The sequence below is a fragment of the Electrophorus electricus genome, chromosome 5, assembly GCF_013358815.1.
Source record: "Electrophorus electricus isolate fEleEle1 chromosome 5, fEleEle1.pri, whole genome shotgun sequence".
NCBI classification, from domain to species: Eukaryota; Metazoa; Chordata; class Actinopteri; order Gymnotiformes; family Gymnotidae; genus Electrophorus; species Electrophorus electricus.
In genome coordinates, this window is record NC_049539.1 from 26,657,624 (window position 1) to 26,678,242 (window position 20,619).

The 20,619-nt window shown below is 47.3% G+C and overlaps 1 protein-coding gene across 1 annotated transcript in view; it reads right to left on the minus strand.

The window, feature by feature from the left end:
- The window catches only part of zmat4a (zinc finger, matrin-type 4a), an 85,621-nt gene that overhangs the window by 14,204 nt on the left and 50,798 nt on the right, over positions 1 to 20,619 (minus strand). The window contains exons 5-6 of the mRNA XM_035525872.1: positions 14,210 to 14,431; positions 4,411 to 4,507 (exon numbers count right to left, since the gene is read on the minus strand). Of these exons, the coding sequence (XP_035381765.1) occupies positions 4,411 to 4,507; positions 14,210 to 14,431 (319 nt within the window). The remainder of the gene's footprint in view (positions 1 to 4,410; positions 4,508 to 14,209; positions 14,432 to 20,619) is intronic.

Genomic DNA, 20,619 nt, shown 5'->3' on the forward strand with positions numbered 1-20,619 from the left:
GTTAAAGAGGTTTTTAAGTAGATCCATTAACTTCATATGAGCGACTACTGTATCTGTCCGAACTGAGCTGTAGCTCATTGAACTGTATGTCTGTGCACCGACTACGCTAATGAGAACTGACGTCTTTCTGTCTTGGTTATCCATGCCATTTGCAACAAAGAAATGCTCCATTATATCACAGTTCTCCTCTCATGTTTCAACATTTTGGCCAGATTCAAGGCTTTTGCCCTCCTCCCCTCTTGAGATGGCTCTGTGCATAGTCTTGTATCGTCAAACGCACACGCGCACGCACGCACGCACGCACGCACGCACACACAAAATTTGTACCATCCATCAAATATTTTTCCCTATTGTATTATTATGGGAATCAAATTTCTTCAAACGAGACTAATAGGACAATGTCTTGGGGACGATATTGGATGAAAATGGAAAGGTTGCAGCAGGGACATTGTCTGAGAACCATAAAACTGCAGATCAGGGACCACCCCTCCCACCCTCTCCGTGACCCCTCCCACGCTCTCCGTAACCCCTCCCGCCCTCTCCGTAACCCCTCCCACGCTCTCCGTGACCCCTCCCACCCTCTCCTTAACCCCTCCCACCCTCTCCGTGACCCCTCCCACGCTCTCCGTGACCCCTCCCACGTTCTCCGTGACCTCAATCAATCTATCTATCTCTCTATCTATCCATTTATCTATCTGTCTGTCTGTCTGCTTAATACTGTCAATCATGTAGGCCTGTACATCTATGTGAGATGTACAAAAAGCCTTTTCAGTATGGATTCTCTTGTATAGTTGTAGACCCGAGAGGGAGAAGGTAGTGAAGGAGAAGAAAGTGATAAAATGATAGAGGAGCTGGTCAAAGTCAAAGTCATTTCTACTTTTTACAACAGCTGTTGCCACAAAGCAGCTTTACAAATGTCCGAGTCCAAGCCGCCAGTGAGCAAGCCAAGGGATGACAGCGGCGAGGAAAACCTCCCTAGAGCATGAGGAAGAAACCTTGAGAGGAACCAAGACTCAAAGGGGGGGGCATCCTCCTCTGGCCTACAGTGGACACTACAACAGCAACCACATAAACAGTAAAGAGCAATAAATAATAACTAAATAAACAATGAATATCTATTCCAATTTTGTAGACGTGCTAGTCTGGTTTCGACTGTGTGCTTGAGAATGGTCACGGCAACAGTAATTGGCTGTAGTGGAGGTGTGGTGGGTCTATCGCAGGGGGAAAGACTTCTCTGCTTGTCAGGAGAGCATCGATCAGAGCCACTCATGGTGATCAGATTTTTTGTTTCATCATCCATCACCAAGAGTGTGAATTGGAGTCCATCATTGAGCTTGCAGAATTAACAAGATGTGCACACACACACACACACACACACACACACACACACACACACACACACACACACACTTTGCATCGTAGAGTCATTTTCAGTCTGCAGTTCTGCTACAGTGTCCCCTGCAGGACCCTGGAATTTAGGCAATTTACTGATTTATTTATGTAAACAAGTTTCTCAAATTAAATCTGAATTATGGGCCTGGTGAGGTGCAACAAAGTGTAAAATAATCTAATCTGGACCACCTGTGTGCCAAAATCGATTATAAACAGAGTGACAGTTATGAGAGCTGACATTTTATGAATACTGCTTGAAGCACAGCCTAGAGCATATTGGCCAACACACACATACACACGCATTCACACCTCTCCAACCCCCGCTGCAGTTGAGAACATTTGCAAGGCCTTGCCTAAATATGCCCATCTGTGTTTGCATGCGTGTGTGTTTGTGTGTGTGTGTGTGTGTGTGTGTGTGTGTGTGTGTGTGTTTGTGTATGTGTGTGTCACATGGCTCAGGACCCGTGCGTGAGAGAGTCAGTGTGCGGGACATGGCGGTTGGAGGTGGGTAGCAGTGTGACACGACATAGCTGCTCTGCCCTGGATGGAGAACCCACGGGAGCTGAAAAAGGGAGGATGGGGGAGGGGGGGCGTAGGCAGAAGAAAGAGAGAGGGGAAGAAAGTGTACAGGAGACAGGAGGGGCAGAGATAGCGAGGGAGACATGAAGGGACGCGGGGTTGGGTGGAGGGACGGGGAAGGTGGATCAGGAAGGCGTAACTGAGCCAGAGGACCGGGTGCGCATGCTTGCGTGCGAGCGCCACTTGCTGTGTGTGTGTGCGCGTGCGTGCAGAGTCCTTCAGTCGGAAGCAGAAGTGCCGTGCCTTCTCCAGTTTGAGGACTAAGGCATGTTAGCTGTTAGTATCCTCCCCCTCCCCTACCACACAACCCAGACTCTTTAATGCCATCACGGTCAAATTCTCTCTCATTAGGTCATTAGTAGGTCATTATCACCTCCTTGATGAGTAAAAGCAGGAAGTTCAGAACAGCAAAAAAAAAATTCGCACTTTGCCATGGAGATCACACCCAGTGAATTAAATCTGAATAGTGTTTCAGAATCCCTGCCCCCATGCCTGCAAAATATGCCAATAAAACTGAATTAACAGGCAACCAGAATGCATACAGTAACCTGCACCCACTACATTAATGGTGATATGAATGTTACACTTCAGGTCTCTAATAACCTGATACTTGAAATTAATCTACAAACTGCTATGATGGCATAAAACACCCCAAACATTTAACTGAGAATAACAAAATAATAGAATTAAGCATATGTTGATACTAGTGATGTGAGATATGCATTTATGGAGTCATACTGCTAAGACCGAAGTGTTTTTGTTCTAGCAGGAGTGGCTACAGCAGGAAGTAGGAAAGGCTTCGGTATTTGGGACGAGGACGAGTCCCGTCCCTTGGTATTTGGGCCCAGGATGGATCTTACTGGACGTGAATCTGTGGATCGTATCCGTGTTGCCTGGGATGCGCCAGCACACACCCACCTGGTATGTTCCCACAGTGCGTTGTGCGAACAGCCAGTACACATGCTGGAAATTTATTCAGTTCAAATTTCAAAAGCTTTATTTATTTTGGACTATCACCCCTAGGAGTGAAGATGAGCATTTGGGAAATTACAAGACAGGTAATGACACAGTGTCACAGTCAGACATGAGGAGAATGGACAAACAGTAACAGGTCACGTTTGGGCTAATGCTAGCATGCAGGCTAATGCAAATGTCTGAGTTAATGCTAGCCTCTGGGCAAATGCCAGCCAATGGGTTAAGGCTAGTGTCTTGACTAAAGCAAGCTTTGGGGTAATGCTAGCTTCTGGGCTAATGCTTGCATGTAGACTAATGCTAATGTCTGGGTTAACACAAGCCTCTGGGCCAATGTTAACGTGTGGGCTAATGCCTGGCGAACAGTAAAGACATGAATTCAGTGTGCTTTCAGGTGAGTGGTATGTGGAATATGAATGCCAACTGACCACCATTAGAGAGCCGACTACGCCGATCCCGAAGGTGCAAGAGGACTTTTGCACTATTTTGCCGGTTCTGTTGTTATGGTTCGGCTTAACAATACAGCAATAAGGAGGCATTCCTGCAGTCTTAAAGCGTAACCACTGCCCAGGTTCAGTAGGCCACTGTTGTGCATGCAAGAATGGAATGAAAGCTATAGTGCTGAACAGGCACTAATGTGAGCTAAATGATCTCATCTTAAAACCTGATCATGGTTCAGATTCCCTAGCTAAATTCATTAGGCAACTAAGCGCAAAACCTGGTCCCAGATCACTGCCGTTCCTGTGACAAGCCTGAAGTTTAGAGGACATCAAATAATTTTACTGCTGCATGCTTCATGGCTGGCGATTATCACGGGAGTGTTAGCAGAGAAAGTGGCTCAATTAGACACATTAAGGAAGTAATGGCTTCCAGACTGTCCATGGTGTAGTGGAGGCTAAACAAAGCAACAGGGGCAGTGCCAAGCTTACTATACTACAGCCGGTCTCCTCTCCCTCTCCCTCCCTCCCTCCCTCCCTCCCTCTCTCTCTCTGTCTCTCTCTCTCTCTCTCTCCCTCACTGTCTCCTTCTCATACTCTCCCTTTCACTCTCTTCCTTTTCCTCCCTCCCATCTCTTTTCTCTTTTTTTGTTCAACCCCGAAATTTGGGAAAATTGACTAATTTACATGATGTTGGTCGAGCAGCTGGTGTTACAGTTCGGCCATCTTCCCAAAAGGCTTGCAGAGCTTAAACCTGCCAAAAAAGGGCTCCTCACAGCTGAAGTGGAGGGTAGCCGGATTGCTCGTAAGAACAGCCTGGCATCATTCCCATCCTTGCCTTTCCAACACCATAGACGTCCAAAACTGCCACCCCAGACCGGAGGGAACCACGCCACACTGGTTGTGTTAGCCTGCTACGTTATCCCTGGCTGGTCCTGCCAAGCCTCACTCTGTGTCTAGGACAGATGTGTGTACATATGGCCTTGCGGTTTGTCCTGCGGCGTTACGCGGCCGTGCAAGGGGTACTCACTTGTTTTGGTGCTTGGAGCCCTGCAGGTGAGCGTGGTATTGCGCCACTGAGTTGAGCGTGACACTGCACACGTCACACGTGTAGCTGCGCTTCAGTCCTGCAGAGAGAACCAGAGGCAAGTTTTACTACTGTAAGACATCGCAGTGCAGTGCGGCCAGAAGGCAACGCGACATAGGTGCATCATTACACCATGAGTCATGACAATGCAGCATCAATGCAGACGTAAAACACCGCACATGTCACGACATGACACAACAAAATCCAGCCCAGGGGGAGCAGATAAAGGAAACAAGCTCCTGTACTAATGCTAACATCAATCATGTCCAACTGCAGATAAAAAAATATGATGCTTTCAGATTTTTTATTTGAAGTAATTAGGAGACACGACATTGGGTCGTGTCATTATTAATTGCGAAGTAATTTCCAGATAAGCCAGTCCCTCTGCACACGTGAGTCACTACAGTGTGTTATAAGCACAGCAGAGAAGTGCCACCTCAGAGTTTGCCTTGAAATAGAAGTAGCTGGCAGAAAGTACAAACTAGCTTGTGTCCACAGTGTCCTCCAGAACGGTCTATGTCCACGGTGTTCTCCAGAACGGTCTATGTCCACGGTGTCCTCCAGAACGGTCTATGTCCACGGTGTCCTCCAGAACGGTCTATGTCCACGGTGTCCTCCAGAACGGTCTATGTCCACGGTGTCCTCCAGAACAGTCTATGTCCACGGTGTCCTCCAGAACGGTCTATGTCCACGGTGTCCTCCAGAACAGTCTATGTCCACGGTGTCCTCCAGAACGGTCTATGTCCACGGTGTCCTCCAGAACAGTCTATGTCCACGGTGTCCTCCAGAACGGTCTATGTCCATGGTGTCCTCCAGAGCGGTCTGTGTCCATGGTGTCCTCCAAACAGGTCTGTATTCACAGTGTCTTTCAGACCGGTTTGCAACCTCGGTGTCCTTAAGGCCTGCAGGTGTCCACGGTGCCAATAAAGCAGGCTGGGAGAAGATCAGGTCAATGAGGCCTCTCTCTCTCTCTCACTCACTCTCTCTTGCTTTATCTCTCGCTCTCTCTATTTTTATTTCAGCTGTGGATTGCCGTGGGTTAACTATCCTCCACGGCTGCTAGTTCTGCCTGATCGACTTTCCTGATTATCTCTCCCTGAGGACACAATTGTGTGTGTGTGTGTGTGTGTGTGTGTGTGTATGTGTGTGTGTGCATGAGTATGTGTGTGTGTGCGTGCATGCCTGCATGGCTGTGAACGCATGCGTGCGATTAAACAGCATAGAGGCATTACTGAGCTCCATTTCCACTGCATCTCAGTGGTCCTGCTGCAGACGGTGCCACTCGGTGAACTGTGACAGGCACCCGGCGGGACGCAGACATCCTCTTCTCTCCCCTCCCCACTTCTGTGTGCTCGGAGTGACATTTGGAACGTCCAAGAGGCCCGCCGTTTTGTTGCTTGGCGCTGGACTACAGATGGAGCCAGAGCAACAGGCCATGGCTTGGCTCCCACGGAGACTTCATCACATTGGGCATTGGGGCCTGCAGAACCTCCCACCACCTTGTCCTGCTGTTAGGCAGTTTGCCGTTTGTTGACTTCATGGCATCATGGCAGTTGGCCGACAGTAGAACCATCTTGGGCGACGACACCAACGTTCTGCTCTCCAACTCTGTGGAGAAGACTGGGGCGACACGAACACCCCCTTGGTGTTGCACCGTCCAGTTTTATTCTTCTTGACTCTCATCCATCAGGCTTCAGTGGTGCCAGTTCACGCCGTTGCCCTTCTGGTTTGGATTGTGGAGAGCAATAGATAGAGACCGAGCCCCAAAAGCCCAGGAGCCTGATTATTACTGAGCTCCGAGAGGGATATGAAGAGTGAAGGATAAGAGGAAAAAAACTCCTCCCAAGTATCACAGACCAAAAAAAAAATCCTGGATCCGATGGCAAAAATGTCTCCTGCTGCAAAAATGAGATGTGTGGAAAGCTGCTTTAATTACTTAGTTTGGGGACTCAGCCACAATAAGCAAAGAAGGTAAGTTAGTAAAGTTAGAAAGTGGATAAAGTATCAAATTAAATAAGTAAGCGTTATGTGGTGTGGCGTTCAGAATTTTAATGTGAAATTCAGAGGGATTTTCATAGTGGCCTGTATTCACAAGCCTTCTTAGTCTAAGAGTGCTGGTTTAAATCAGATTTATGTCTTATTTATTAGCTGACAGGAGCAGATCCTGGATCAGCACTGCTACTCTGAGAAGATATGTGAACACAGGCCAGAGTGTTATTTTTTTTTCACTTTATTTGCCTCTAAGACAGGGGCAAGCTTAGCCTTGCTGCTTTGACCACTTGGGCCCGTGCCTTGAGCAGAACAGTGCCACGGTGTCCAGGCATCCATCAGAATGCTGCATGCCACCCTAGCCACGTGGGCAATGAACCGGCGGGAGTCTGGCAGCGTTCCGAAACTCGCGGCTGTCTCATCTCTACCAGTCTGCGAAAACTTGCTTAGGAGATGAGCCACAATTATTTCTCCGAGGACTCCATGTCAGACCGGAGCCTCCTCACTATTTGTATTACTTACAACTGAGGCGCGGGCATTATATCTTCCCCAGTGCCCTGTGTACAAAAAAACCCAAAAACTTTTCAGCAGAGATGATAAATTGAGACCTACAGCGGTTTCATTTTCCCTCTACTCAGATTTAACTTTCAGCCAATGTGACCCATTTTACTGACTTTTCTCAGACATGTTCTTAAAAGCTGTCACACTGGACAGACACATGCAACCTATCTGGAGAGATGCAATACACGTTTACAGGTTCCTTGGCGACGTCTAGCATGGCGTCACTAACCCAACTACATCATTAGACTGTCATTGGTCTGTCTGTTCCATCTGAGAAACAATCTATCGATCCTGTCTCAAAACCAAAGGTGGGATTTGCCTGGTCCATGCTGTTTTCCTTGCCGGGTAACCACAACGACAGGCCGTGTCCGACCACTTTAGCTGTTGCTCTCTGAGCGCCTTTGCATAGGTCCTGCTCGTGAGCCTTCTACCGCAGGCTTCCGAGTCTGGCTCCATTCTCCCCCGAAACCTCTTGCCTGCGATCGCCCAACAGCCGAGAAGGTGACGGCACTTGGCCGGCCTTCACCAAGCTCCACCTGCGCTCTTTCTGGCAAGCAGTGGTGGGCATGTTTGGACAGAGCCAGAACTACCGTGGCTAAAGACAGCGGGTGCCAATGATCTTACCGGACTCATGGTTTCCGTTCATGATCAGGGAGCGGGTTATGGTAGCCCAGGGGCCCAGCGTGCTAACCGTGGCCCAGCGCTGGGGGCAAATGCGTTGGCAATTGCTGGATGCCTGGATCGCTACTGGACTGTCACATGCTGTTTTCTGATGGCCTGCCTTCTAATGGAATAACACCGGTTACCGCCTGTTATGAAAGGGGCGTGTAAAGGTGCTTGAAAAGACAGGGTGAGAATTAAAAACCCACATGTGTGCAATAAAAGGCAGATGGTGTGAAAAAAAAATCTGATCATGCTGATCCATTTATGTAACTGTATCAAATTTATCATCCGTGTCAAATGAAAAGAGCCTGAAGCTAAAACAATATTAGCAGATGGGAAATACTTTGACACAGTCTAATTAGCATCTCACCTTACTGAGTCTAAGTGCTAAGAGCTTTGCTTTAAAAACTCAACTCAGGGGTAAGTTCTTCTGACGTGTATCCAGGTCGGAGTGAAGTGTCCTTGAACCGTGAACTTGCTCTGGACTGTTACGGTTACAGAAGAAACTTTCTAAGACCCCCAAGTGCTATTCTCCAGCAGCCAGGGCTTTCCCAAAAGCATCATAACACAGAGTCATTGTTAAATGACAGAGCAAGCATCACGCTTATCTCTCTCTCATTTACGATAATCTTTACACTTCGATGCTTTTTGGTAACCCAGATCAAGCAGATTACTGGAGCATCATGAAAGGAAACAGAATGTGACAGCATGCAACAGCAGCATATAAAGAATGAACTAACTGCAGGCTGGCATGGTGTAAGCTCTATAGAAAACTCCCGTAAGATTTAATTATCCATTGTTCATGCTAATTGTACTTGAGAAGTAAACAATATTCTTTAAAAAAATCAATGAAACATATCAAGTGCATTAAAGGTCAGGTGGATAACACTTAACTCTTCTAAGCTGTCAGTCATTCTGAGTTACTCTGTTTCTATAATCTATCACCATGACCTTAAAGAATTTATTCTGGAAAACAGCTGATGCTTTAGACTGATCCAGGGTCAGCTTTTGTCCCGCCCCAAAAATCTATTAACCATTTTGGTTAGCTGGTCTCAGTCAGTAGAGAAGCTGCTACCACTATTTTTGAAGTGGAAGGAGGGGGCCTAATCAGAGAAATTAAGATGTGCAAAGCCCCCAACTCACAAGGACATTAGAGAACGATAGGGGAACGTTGCAAATTTCAACTCCTGCATCTCAAATTAATTGCCCCAGACGACGGCATACAAAGAGATGCAATTTGTCGCCAGCGCTGAGTGACAGGCAGGCAGATAGAGGTAAAGCAAAGCCATCGCTGACGCGATGACATCAGTCCATTGGAAAGATCTGCTGCAATCAGTACTATGGAGAAAATATAACGCGCCAGTGTAGCGGATGCCATGGCTGAGCTTCTGCTCCACAGCTGAAAGGGAAATCGGAATTCCAACGGGACTTTTTAATCAGCCCCAGTCTGAGTGAGCTGAAACCAAGAAGACATCACATGATAGAAGGTGACAGAGCTGATGACAGCCAGCTAGATTTCACTACTAAAATACTTCTAAAATACATTTCCTGTAACCTGGAACTTCAGATCAGATGTCACAGACACACACGCATATGTGTGTGTGTGTGTGTATATATATATATATATATATATATATATATATATATATATATATATATATATATATATATATATATATATATATATATATAAACTCCGCAGAAGATTCTAGGTGAGTAACTGCAGTGTACTGTAGTAGGAGATGTAGAGATATTAGAAACTGAAGTAAAGTACACAGAGTTTCCAGAGAAGCAGGACGTTTCGTACAGAGGTCCTTCATCAGCTGTGCAAAGTGAAGAACATGTAAGCACATCTTGCACAACTGATGAAGGACCTCTGTCCAAAACATCCTGTTTCTCTGGAAACTCTCTCTCTCTCTCTCTCTCTCTCTCTCTCTAGATATAGATATATATATATATATATATATATATATATATATATATATATATATATATATATATATATATATATATATAAACTGCCTTGTCCCTCTACCATATAGTGATTTGTTCTAGCTACCATGCTGAGGTGAGCCACGATGACCATGGCTCAAAGACAAAGGGCAAGCCTCTGACGGTGCCCATTTGTCCCACGGCAGTTCCATTGTGAATAGTAGAAAAGATCAGTTTTATGATCAGCCAAGCACTCAGAGTTTACAGGGAGAACCAGAGGAACAGAGAAACGGAGCCGGACAGCCCCGTGGCATAATAAGTGCGTCTCCTTTTAGCGACCACAGCAGACAAAGGAAAGATAAAACCAGTGATAAAGGAAAATTCTTTTTACAGGTTCCTTGGCATGTGGCCTCAAGCACCGGGTGTCTTCTGAGCAGCTGGTTTCTTTGCAAATTTTTAAAACCACACGTGTGATGATAGAGTGGGACTGGCTGGGGTGACGCCTTATCCTGTCGGGCACGACGCTCTGGATCGATCGGACTCGCTCTGCCCAATTCCATGGAAAAAACGGCCTCTTCTCGGTGCTGTGACAGAACCTGGGGTGCTTAGAATTCCGGCTGCAGAGTCACCTAATGGGGGCGGTCAGCTGGCACGAGAGACGTGACGTGGGCCCGGCGTAACATGGGCTATGTACACGCACACGCGCACACACGAATCGTCTCCGAAGGGCTGCTTCCATTTGCGGGCGGAGCGCTGAGGTCCTAGGGAGAGCCTGCACTCCTCCGCCCCTGCTTTATTGATGACTGCGGGTGGAGCTAGGGTGGTGGGGGTGGGTTGGGCGGGGTCCGCTTGTGCACGCTGAATACAGAGAGTGGGGCGACAACAGAGCAGCAAAGATGAAGATAAACAGAGAGACACACAGAGAAAAGGAGGTGCATTAGTAGGCTTTATAGTGGCTGGCCCCATCACAGATGGATGGCCCTAGACGCTGCAGCGATCTACTTGCTCGTTTGTTTTTCATTCTTCTGTGAACCGATGCAGGACGCTTAGCCAAACAATGGCTTCCTACACGTCTTCATCTCAATGAGCTTGCCTCTGTAAGGCTCCGACACCACGATCACCTGATGCGTGGCGTTGATGTCATGGGGTCACGGGCTCGTCGCCGTGTAATCGAGCCGGTTCTTGTATTTTGGCTGGGTGAAGACGCCCCTCCCCGAGACTGACCTCTGAAGGCAGGAGTGCGAATCCTGAGTGGAGGGTGAGAGAGAGTGAAGCAGAGTCACAGAGAGATCAAAGCGAGAATCAGAGCTGGCGTAGCAGCTGCCTCTCGCTTTCAGGGGCGGACGTCGGACTCTTCGGAGGGCAACCTCCCACAATCCTCAGTGTGCAACAGATAATGGCCAGCGTGTAAAGTGGGCTCTGCTGCAGCTGAGGGTACAGTGTGTGTGCATGCACACAAACACACACACACACAAGCACACCAACAGACACAGGCACAAGGCACTCTATCGAAAAGCTATGAATATTTTATCATGTGGTAATCTTCAAAGTCTGGCAGCCCCCCCCCCCCCCCCCCCCCACACACACACAAACACACACACTCTCATTCTGACTATCTCCCTCTTTCTGCTGCTTCGGTACCTTGCAGTAGAAAGCATCTAAAGGGGTCACACTGGAGCAGCAACCAGGTGGGGGACGGCAGGAGAAGACAAGAAAAGATACAGAAGCTGAGAGACCTTCCAGAGGGAGAGAAAGAGGGAGAGAGAAAGAAAGAGAGAGAGAGAGAGAGAGAGAGAGAGTGAGAGAGAGAGACTGCTGAACTTGTGGCTGGGTGAAATTATGTGAAAAGATGAGTGTGCCAGCAGCCAAATCTCACCATTCTACTGCTGTAGTCCATCAGCACTCCTCAGCACATATCACACCATCTCTCTTTCTCTCTCTCTCCCTCATGCCTTCTTCCCCCCGTTCGCTCTGCTCGTTAGGATGATTTGCCGCATCGTTATTAATTGATAATTGCCGTGGTGACGGGCCCTCATTAGTGTCCAAGGGGAGCTCTCTGCCATGTCCGCACTGGCATTTATGGGCCAGGCTAATGGCCGTGTGACATTAGCAAGCTGGCTGCCGAGGTGAGGCAGCTTCAGGAGGGCCTTCTCCCTCGTTTTCGTCCTGGCTACCTCCGTCTCTGCAGCCCGAGACGGGGGCCACAGCGAGTCATGGCCTGCGGAGGGTTTAACCACGGTAATCGCGCCACTCTGTCTGAGTTACTGCGGCACGCCGGGGAAGCCGATACCGTTGGGCGCCCGTGCGGGAGCCGGAAATGCTTTCTCAGTTCTATCCTGCGAGCAGACTTTAGGACAGACACTCTTCGTCGGTCCGAGCGGGAATATACTTTGCAGGCGACCATAAAAACTCACTAGAGTACAAAATGTTTCCATGTAATTTCTGAAAATCTATGGCTTTATCCGTTTTAGTTCATGCATTTCTCATTAATCCTCATGCAAGCTTGTGGAGAGCATAACAGCTAAAGTGCAATCTCTTAACGTTTCGCTTGAAAGGGCCGACTGGTTTGGTGCTACACACACGGATGAATGCATCACTCATCACTAAACAGAATTAGCCAAGACCAGCGAAGTAAAACTTCCTTCCTGTAAGTCCTGACTTACAAACCCTAAGCAATATTCACATGTCCACCCAGTTCTACCATTAGATTCTAATGGAAATTTCTGCTTAGTGTAAGCATTGCTCAGTCAGCTGGCTGAAAATTACCCATGTGTAAAAAAACAAGGCCAAAATAACCTCCACCTCTCAAATCTGCTTGAAGCTGCTGGATATAGATGCGGTTTTGCCTCTCTAGGTTCGGGGAGAGGCCAGGATGAGCTCTAGGCCTGTGTGCTCTGTTGAGCGGAGAAAACCCCATGTGCTGAGCGAAAAGGAGGGCTCATCCCTGTCACTGACATCATGTAAATTCGCAGGCAACCGGTTGGAGGGCACCTCATGGATGTTTAGAAATGCATGATCTGTGTGGCAGTGCTGGATGCCAGCATGATTACCCCTTTCCCTTGGCTGGGTGGGGTAGGGTGGGGTGGGGGGGCCGGTAGGCAAGGAGACTAGGTACTTTGGCCGTCGACATTTTTGGAGCATGTTAGAGGGAGCCTTACTGGCATTACTGTGATATCTATGCATGGCAGCTGAAAGGCAGCTGCTTGCCGTGACTGCAGCTGGTTGCCGTGACTGCAGCTGGTCGTGACGGAACCTGACACGTTTTTGGGCTGCGTTCCCAGATAGATACAAAGCAACATCCAGCTATTCAATGGAGATTCGCCATTAGGAGCTGTGACCAGGATATCGTTTCTAGATGAAACTTAGCACCAACATTGAGTCCCTGGACTGTTCTGTTTCTATGGAGATAGCCTTTGTTGCATCACAATGTGTCATACAACAGTGCCTATTTTTTGTGTTGCAGTGTCATACTGGCTCTTCTTCAATTGGTTCAAAGCCATCTCTTGTTTGTGTGTGTGTGTGTGTGTGTGTGTGTGTGTGTGTGTGTGTGTGCGAGAGAGAGAGAGATTCTACAGGGTTTTTGTCACCAGCATTATACCCTTAGCTGTTTTAAGGTAACAAAGACACAACAGCACCAAAGTGCTGACTGACATGATAGGAACAAGCTGGCAGGCAGTTTTAACCCCAGTCCAGTCCCAGGATTCATGACTAGATGAAACCATTGCAGAATGCTGCAGATAAAAGTTGCAGCTATGTGAACTTCTTGCATCAGATCTCAAGACATTTACAGTGTAAAACCGCAGACTCAAGCAAGTGAAATATTTTGTATGTTTGGAGTATTGTCACTTCATATTAGCCAGTCAGGAAATAGCTCACTTGGTCTAACTCAGCTCAGTCCGCTCTATTTTAAGAAACTACAGGGAAAAGCTGAGATAAAGTACGAAAATTCAGGTTTAACTTGGCTTTTCCAGTTCCTGGACCCAAACAGCTTATGGTCCATGACTGTGTTCCTGCAGGAGCACTTTACAAGTCTAAACCTGTGGCTTTCTGCCAACTCAACTCTGCTGTGTATTTATATATCCATAGACACTGGACGCAAATAGCTGTCAATGGCACCATCCGTTTTGCTGGAGTATATTAGGTAGTGGCTATAAAGCAAACAGCAATATAAACAAAAGGCACTGCTATGGGAACGCAGCCTAGAGTTCTCCTTATTCCAGAATGGATGTCCTCATTTTAAAAACGTGAGGAGTTGCAGAGGCTGTTCTTGGTTGGGTGTCTAAACTGGGCCTGCATGCTACATGCATGCTACATGCTCAGTGAACCAGTATGAAATGGAGGACACATTTCAAAATACCATCAGAGACTTTCCAACACTCACATTTAAGTAAATGAGCTTAAGATCAAATGTTTTGCTTTGTTGGTGTTGAAGAATTTCAGGCTGTTAATGAAATGTTAATGAAATTACTGAGTGAAAGCTAGCCAAAACTGGTTAACAGGAGTCATTTGCCTAAATGCTAGCTAACGGACTCCATTTGCCTTTAACCGTACAGAGTGGCATTGATAATAATGTTGACAGGCAGCAGTAACGTGGTACCTTTCATCTCACCCACGTCCAGCGTCTTGCCGAGCTGCTCCAGCAGGTCAGCGCGGGCCGCGTTCTTCTTGTGCTTCTTGCCGTCGTAGTGCTGCCGGGCCATGCCCGGGTTGTTGAACCAAGCATTGCACAGTTGGCAGTAGCGGTCCGAGTCCCCGCGAAGGCGTGGCGAGCCTGCTGGCGAGCCCTCACCAGCCGTCTTCACCGGACCGGGTGCCGCCTCTGGTGGGTGGAGAGAATGATGGGAGATGAGGGAAATGTGCTGGTGGGGAGGGGGGGTGGGGGTGGGGTTGGCGATCAAGGCAGTTTGGAGGACAATGTTCTTTCATGATTTCATATGAGGCTGTATGAACACTTCTGGATTTCGGAGTGCTGGAATGCATTGGCATCCAGCAGCATCCTGCCAGGGACACAAAATGCGGTGCGTACTATTCCCGTCCTGCACACGGAGCTCTAAGTAGGTAGCCATCGCTCTTGGATGGAAGTGGAGTGGCACGAGGACAGAGAAGCAATCCAAACCACCCTGCTGAAATCAGCATTAGAATCCTAATGGGAGCTGGCTTAATAGGTTCCATATGTTACATTTATTAAAGGGTACTACCAAATGAGATTTATGGGGACTGATTTGGACACATTTAGCACCTTTAGCATACTTGGCCATTAAGAGGGCATCGGGAAAGCACACCACACCACGAGAAGCCATTAGGAATCCGCAGCAATTTCTCACATTTGTTCTTTGCCCTCCCTTAGCAGAGAGGCAGGACCACAGCCAAAACAAAACATAACAAAAGTGCCTTTTCTGTTATTAGCACACGTGTAGAAACTAGGGCGCTGCCATGAGCAGCAGGCACGCAGAAAACACACTTTTGTCCCACGGAGATAATTGCACAGCGCGAGACCGTGCCTCGCTTTTCTTTTGTTGTTCTTTTTCTCATCTTCTGATGGCTTCTTGACATGGTGCACTCTCAGTTTGGACAACATTTAATTGGGGCAATTAAGCACTGTGAAGAGGACAAAATCCCAGTCGTTTGGGAGTGGGAGGTGTGCTGGGAAGGCGGTCGGCCTCCCTTGGACGGAGGGTAGAAAGGGGCTCTGAAAAGAAGCAAAAGCGAGAGCTCGTTTCGAAGAAGAATCATTTCAACCTGACCGTGCCGTATCTTTTCTCTTCCGAACATTCAGCTGTTGTCACTAATTAAGCAGATTTGTTGCTATATATAACACAAGATAAGCTCACACAAGATAAGAAGCAACGATGTCAAGTAGCCTGGCCTGAGGAGAACAGCCGATCTGTGCTAAGCGTGAACGAACGTATACTAACACAAGCAATGATTTGCTGGCCTTGTCTGAATGGTGCAATGTGATGTAGCGTTTGTGGAGAACATGGACTCAGGGCAGGCAGGCGAGAGCCTAAATAACCCTGACTCCAAAATTAGGTAATAGACTCACCATGGTATACACTGATCCAGGATCTGTTCTTACTGAGACACAACCACTTACTTCTAGAAGGTTATTCTAGTGGATGGGTGTGGTCGTGTCTTTCAAATGTTTTTGTGATACTATGTAACACAATAAGGGAACATTGTTTGAACCCTTCCAAGGAGAATTTCAGGACTGGATTAGATTATCGTACATTTTTGCATTTTCCTATCTGCCCTGCTGAATCAATGTTGCCTCTGAAAGCAGTAGACAGAAACATCTTTGAGTAAAGTGGTCAATGTCACCACCACTCAGAAAGTGGAGGAACAGAGGCACAAGGTGCCAGTATTGCACGTCCACTCCGATTCAGAGAGATGTCGGTTTCGAAGACAACATCTAGCAAAAAAGTAGCAAAAAGTGTGGTGTCTTTGGGTCATCACTCAGTCACGGCATGAGACATTTGATTTAGCTGTTACCATCTTTTATTCTGAAAGGACTTTTATTTAGTATTTATTTTTATCTGAGAAAAAATTGTGGAGACCCAGGGAGTGAAAATTGCGGAGATATTGCTGCCAGCAATTGCTGGGTCTAGATGGAGAGGAGTCGGAATGTTGTGGCAAGCATTGAGGAAAAACCTGGGAAGCTCCCACAGAGGGGAGGTGAAGTTTCAGGGTGATGTTTGAAGTGTTTACATGGAGAACTGGAGGGTGAGACAAGGGTTGCATGCTAGTGACTGGATCCGACTGGATCCGACTTTTCACAGTACTGCCTTTTCATGTGTTTCCAAACAATGTTCCTGCAATATCCATGTGGTCATATTTTCTGAGCGCAAATTCCATGTGTGTTTACAAACCAACATATAAACATCTAAGCCCCGCCCCGAAGAAAAAAGTCTATTCTTAGGCTGCAGTCCCGGCTGGCATGATCTGCCATCATCGCCATCCATCTTCTACACCACTGTCTCACCCAGTGTAATTACAGCAGCCTCACCCAACCTTAATGGCACTTCTGTGGTGCCCAAATTGAGTTCCCTGTCTTCGGCCTGAGACGCCTCATACACTCACTTTTAGTTAATGTGTTTATGGTTGGCAGCAGGGGGACAGGTGGGCCTGAACTCTCATTCATCACTACGCCTCCCTGCACTGTTTTTGGGCCAGCGTACACCCAAGAGGTCTTTCCCTGCCATGCTTTGGATCTCCACATCGGATGTTCAGCTACCTGGCACTGAATCAAGGTCAGCGTTGTTGTCTGGGCCACCTTTGGCTGTGGGATGGCTTCACAGCGAACCAGGCAGCTTCTGGCAGGAGGCGTGGCCTGCGCTTTTCCCTCCCCCACTGGGACACTTCCCTTCAGACCAAAGTGAAGGATGCCTGTACCTGATACTGAAAAGGTGCACATAGCACCCTTTCCAGATCACTGCAGGCTGAAGAGCTAACACCAATGCTTCTCCTGCACTTTAGAATGAATTAGCTCACTCCTCAGCATTTCAGGTTTTGGACAAGTGGACATTTATTAACTGGGGAAGAACAGGGCTGAGATGAATCCTAAAGCAACGTTTAAAGCCATTTATCTCAAAATGGCGAGAGCCTGGTTCCCGTCCTCAAAGGGAAGTCTGTGGGGAAACTGATAAACTGGCAAGACTGACTCAGATCAAACATGAATCATAGTGCCATACTAAAATATATCTATGACACACAACTAACCCAATCTCTCTCTCTCTCTCTCTCTCTCTCTCTCTCTCTCAGTCTCTCTCTCTCTCTCTCTCTCTCTCTCTCTCTCTCTCTCTCTCAGTCTTTCTCTCTCTCTCAGTCTCTCTCTCTCTCTCTCTCTCTCTCTCTCTCTCTCTCTCTCTCTCAGTCTTTCTCTCTCTCTCTCTCTCTCTCTCTCTCTCTCTCTCTCTCTCTCTCAGTCTTTCTCTCTCTCTCAGTCTTTCTCTCTCTCTCTCTCTCTCTCTCTCTCTCTCTCTCTCTCTCTCTCTCTCTCTCTCTCTCTCTCTCTCTCTCTCTCTCTCTCTCTCTCTCTCTCTCTCTCTCTCTCTCTCTCTCTCTCAGTCTTTCTCTCTCTCTCTCTCTCTCTCTCTCTCTCTCTCTCTCTCTCTCTCTCTCTCTCTCTCTCTCTCTCTCTCTCTCTCTCTCTCTCTCTCTCTCTCTCTCTCTCTCTCTCTCTCTCTCTCTCTCTCTCTCTCTCTCTCTCTCTCTCTCTCTCTCTCTCTCTCTCTCTCTCTCTCTCTCTCCAATTTGTTTCCCTTCTGTGATGGTCCAAATAATGAGCTCCTGGCCACAGCTTGGGTTCCAGAGGATGCAGAGTTCTGTCCCGGCTCACTGCTCTCTGCGTTAGAACAAACAGTGGCGTCAGCCAGTGACACCGCAGGGCCTGCGATTTGAAACTTTAATGAGCTTTTGTGAGCAGAAATAGCAGCACAGCTTCAGGTAACTGCAGGTGACACTTCAGGCAATGAGGAGGCACAGAGAGAGTCGTCTTTGTGGAGACTTCCAGCAGATGAACAGACATCTACTCGATTTAGGAGTGCACAATAATGGCGGAGAGAATTCCTGTAGAATGAGTTTGCTAACCCCCCACCCCCAACAAAAAAAATCACTCTTAAATCTATTCATAATTCCTCATACAATTTTCCTCCCCTTTTCCAGTTCCAAAGAGAGCAAATGACTTCTGTTTGATTTCTGGCTCTGTAGTCTATGGAAGCACATTCCAATTTCGCTTTCTCACGTAAGAAATAAATTGTTCAAACAATATAATAAATCGTTTGACTAAATCGACACTGGTGTACAATGGGACAGGCTCTCCTTGCTTAAGAGCCACGTGATCAACATGAATGAAAATGAGCGGGAAATGCATGCATCCCGCGGGGTCCCACACGGCTACTTAAACCAGCCAAGCATCTCTGGGCGATTTAGTGATCTGTTCAGGGGCTACGTGTGCTGACTGTCTTTCGGAGAACACAAAATTCCATCTGAAGCTCACTGAGTTTACTGAAAAAAACCCCAGTAATGTCACTCAGGTACCAACCAAGCAAACTAGCAACACTTGCATGCAAATACGCAGGTTACAGATTAACCACTCTGCATCTTAGAATGAATAAATGACTGTCAAAGGAATGTTGAAGGAATGTTGTTAGGGCTATTCAAAGTAAGATCAGAGTGTGTGCTGTCAGTGAAGATGGGACAACTTAACTAGCTGAACTGTACAGCAACACAAATCTTATTTGAATGTGCTACCTGCCGGCATGTCACTAAGATCAGGCGACTGATTCCAGTTTATGGGTGATCTACAAGACATCTGGTGCAGATATTTTGAGTGATTTACTCATGGGAATAGCACTTAATAATCCCACTGAACAAATGCTTATTGTATATCCTACTGATAAATTTGCAAACAGTAGCCTGGGCCAAACTATATAAATTAATTCTGGAGTAAATAAACTATGAAAGAGACCCAGGACCTCCTTGATCGAAACAGCATCACAGCACAGATACACTATGTTTTGTGTTATTGGCTGTTGTCAAGATGAAGCTACAGGGTCTCCAAGGGGAGAGTCTCAGGGGCCTCCTGTCTGAGGTAACACTCGGTACGGGCCGCCTCTGGGTGGCCTGGAACAATCTCTGTCGGGGCACTGAGCAATTCCATGCTCGCTTGCTCGCTCAGGAAGAAGCCACTCTCTGAGCCAAGGCTCCGAGAACCATTAAGATCCTAATGCTTCCAATTTGAATGAATGAAGTTGTATTTATATAGTGCCTTTCAAGGAAACCAAGGTCACTTTACAATTAACACACAAAGATTCTACATCCAGTCACATGGCGGTGAGAAGCGGTAGCCAATCACGCACAGTGTCCTCTCAACCACCTGGGGGACTGAATCAGGTGGAGAGAGGGAGAGAGGACAACACCCAGGACAGAGCACCATCCACCACTGGACATGAAGACACATCATCACTCACACACACACACACACACAAACACACACACACACACACACACACACACACCCATAGCTCACAATAGGGCAACTTTATTAGACATACAGACACACACACCAGGACAATTTATTTAAGATTGACCTAGCCTCCGTGTTTTTGGACCGTGGGAGGAAACCCACACAGAGAACATGGAAACCCCACCCAGATAGGGATGCAAACCTGACACCACAGTGCTGAGAGGCAGGTAGACATGCTAACATCTAAGCCACCGTGCTGGAGAGATTGTAGAGTCTTCAAGAAGCATCCAACAACCTTAGTGCTCAGATGGGAAAAGGAGACTTAATGAATGGACCAAAAAAACTCCACTACAACTAATAGATTAAATACATGACTGGATTAAATGCTGGGCCAAATATGATTACCACTGGGGGTGTGGAAAACTGACTGACACCTTTTCAATTGGCTTTAATCGTCCGGCGCCGTGTCACTGGGTCTTATGATGTGTAAGCAGGCGAGAAACTGAGAAGCTCCAGGCCTTGCTTGTCTCCAGGGTCACTCCATGTCAACACGCCGGGTGGCACCGCGATTGATCGTCTGTCCGCGACACCCCCCCACCCATCATGCACACACGCAGAGCACGGCACAAACCCTCCAAAGCCTTCAGACACAGATGGCCCGGCTAATGACTGCATCGCTCAGGGACAAGAACCGGCAGATACAGCACAGATAGCTGATAAACCAGCGTTAGAGAGAGAGAGAGAGAGAGAGAGAGAGAGAGAGAGAGAGAGAGAGAACAGCACAAGAAATAAGAAAGATAAATCAGCCGCTTTTGTCTGGAAACAGATAAAAGATCTCTAACCAATCTCTACTGTATCTGTAAGCCTTTTAAAAGTAGGCTGAACCAGACTGAACCAGGCTGAGCAAACTGAGCTATGCTGAATCCCGGTTATACAATGACATTACATCGAATCACAAGAAGCACAGAGGCAATAGAAGATTGTCTTGCTAGCAAGTAGGAGAGGTGTCTTCTCTGTTGGCCACAGTATGAAGTGAACATCAT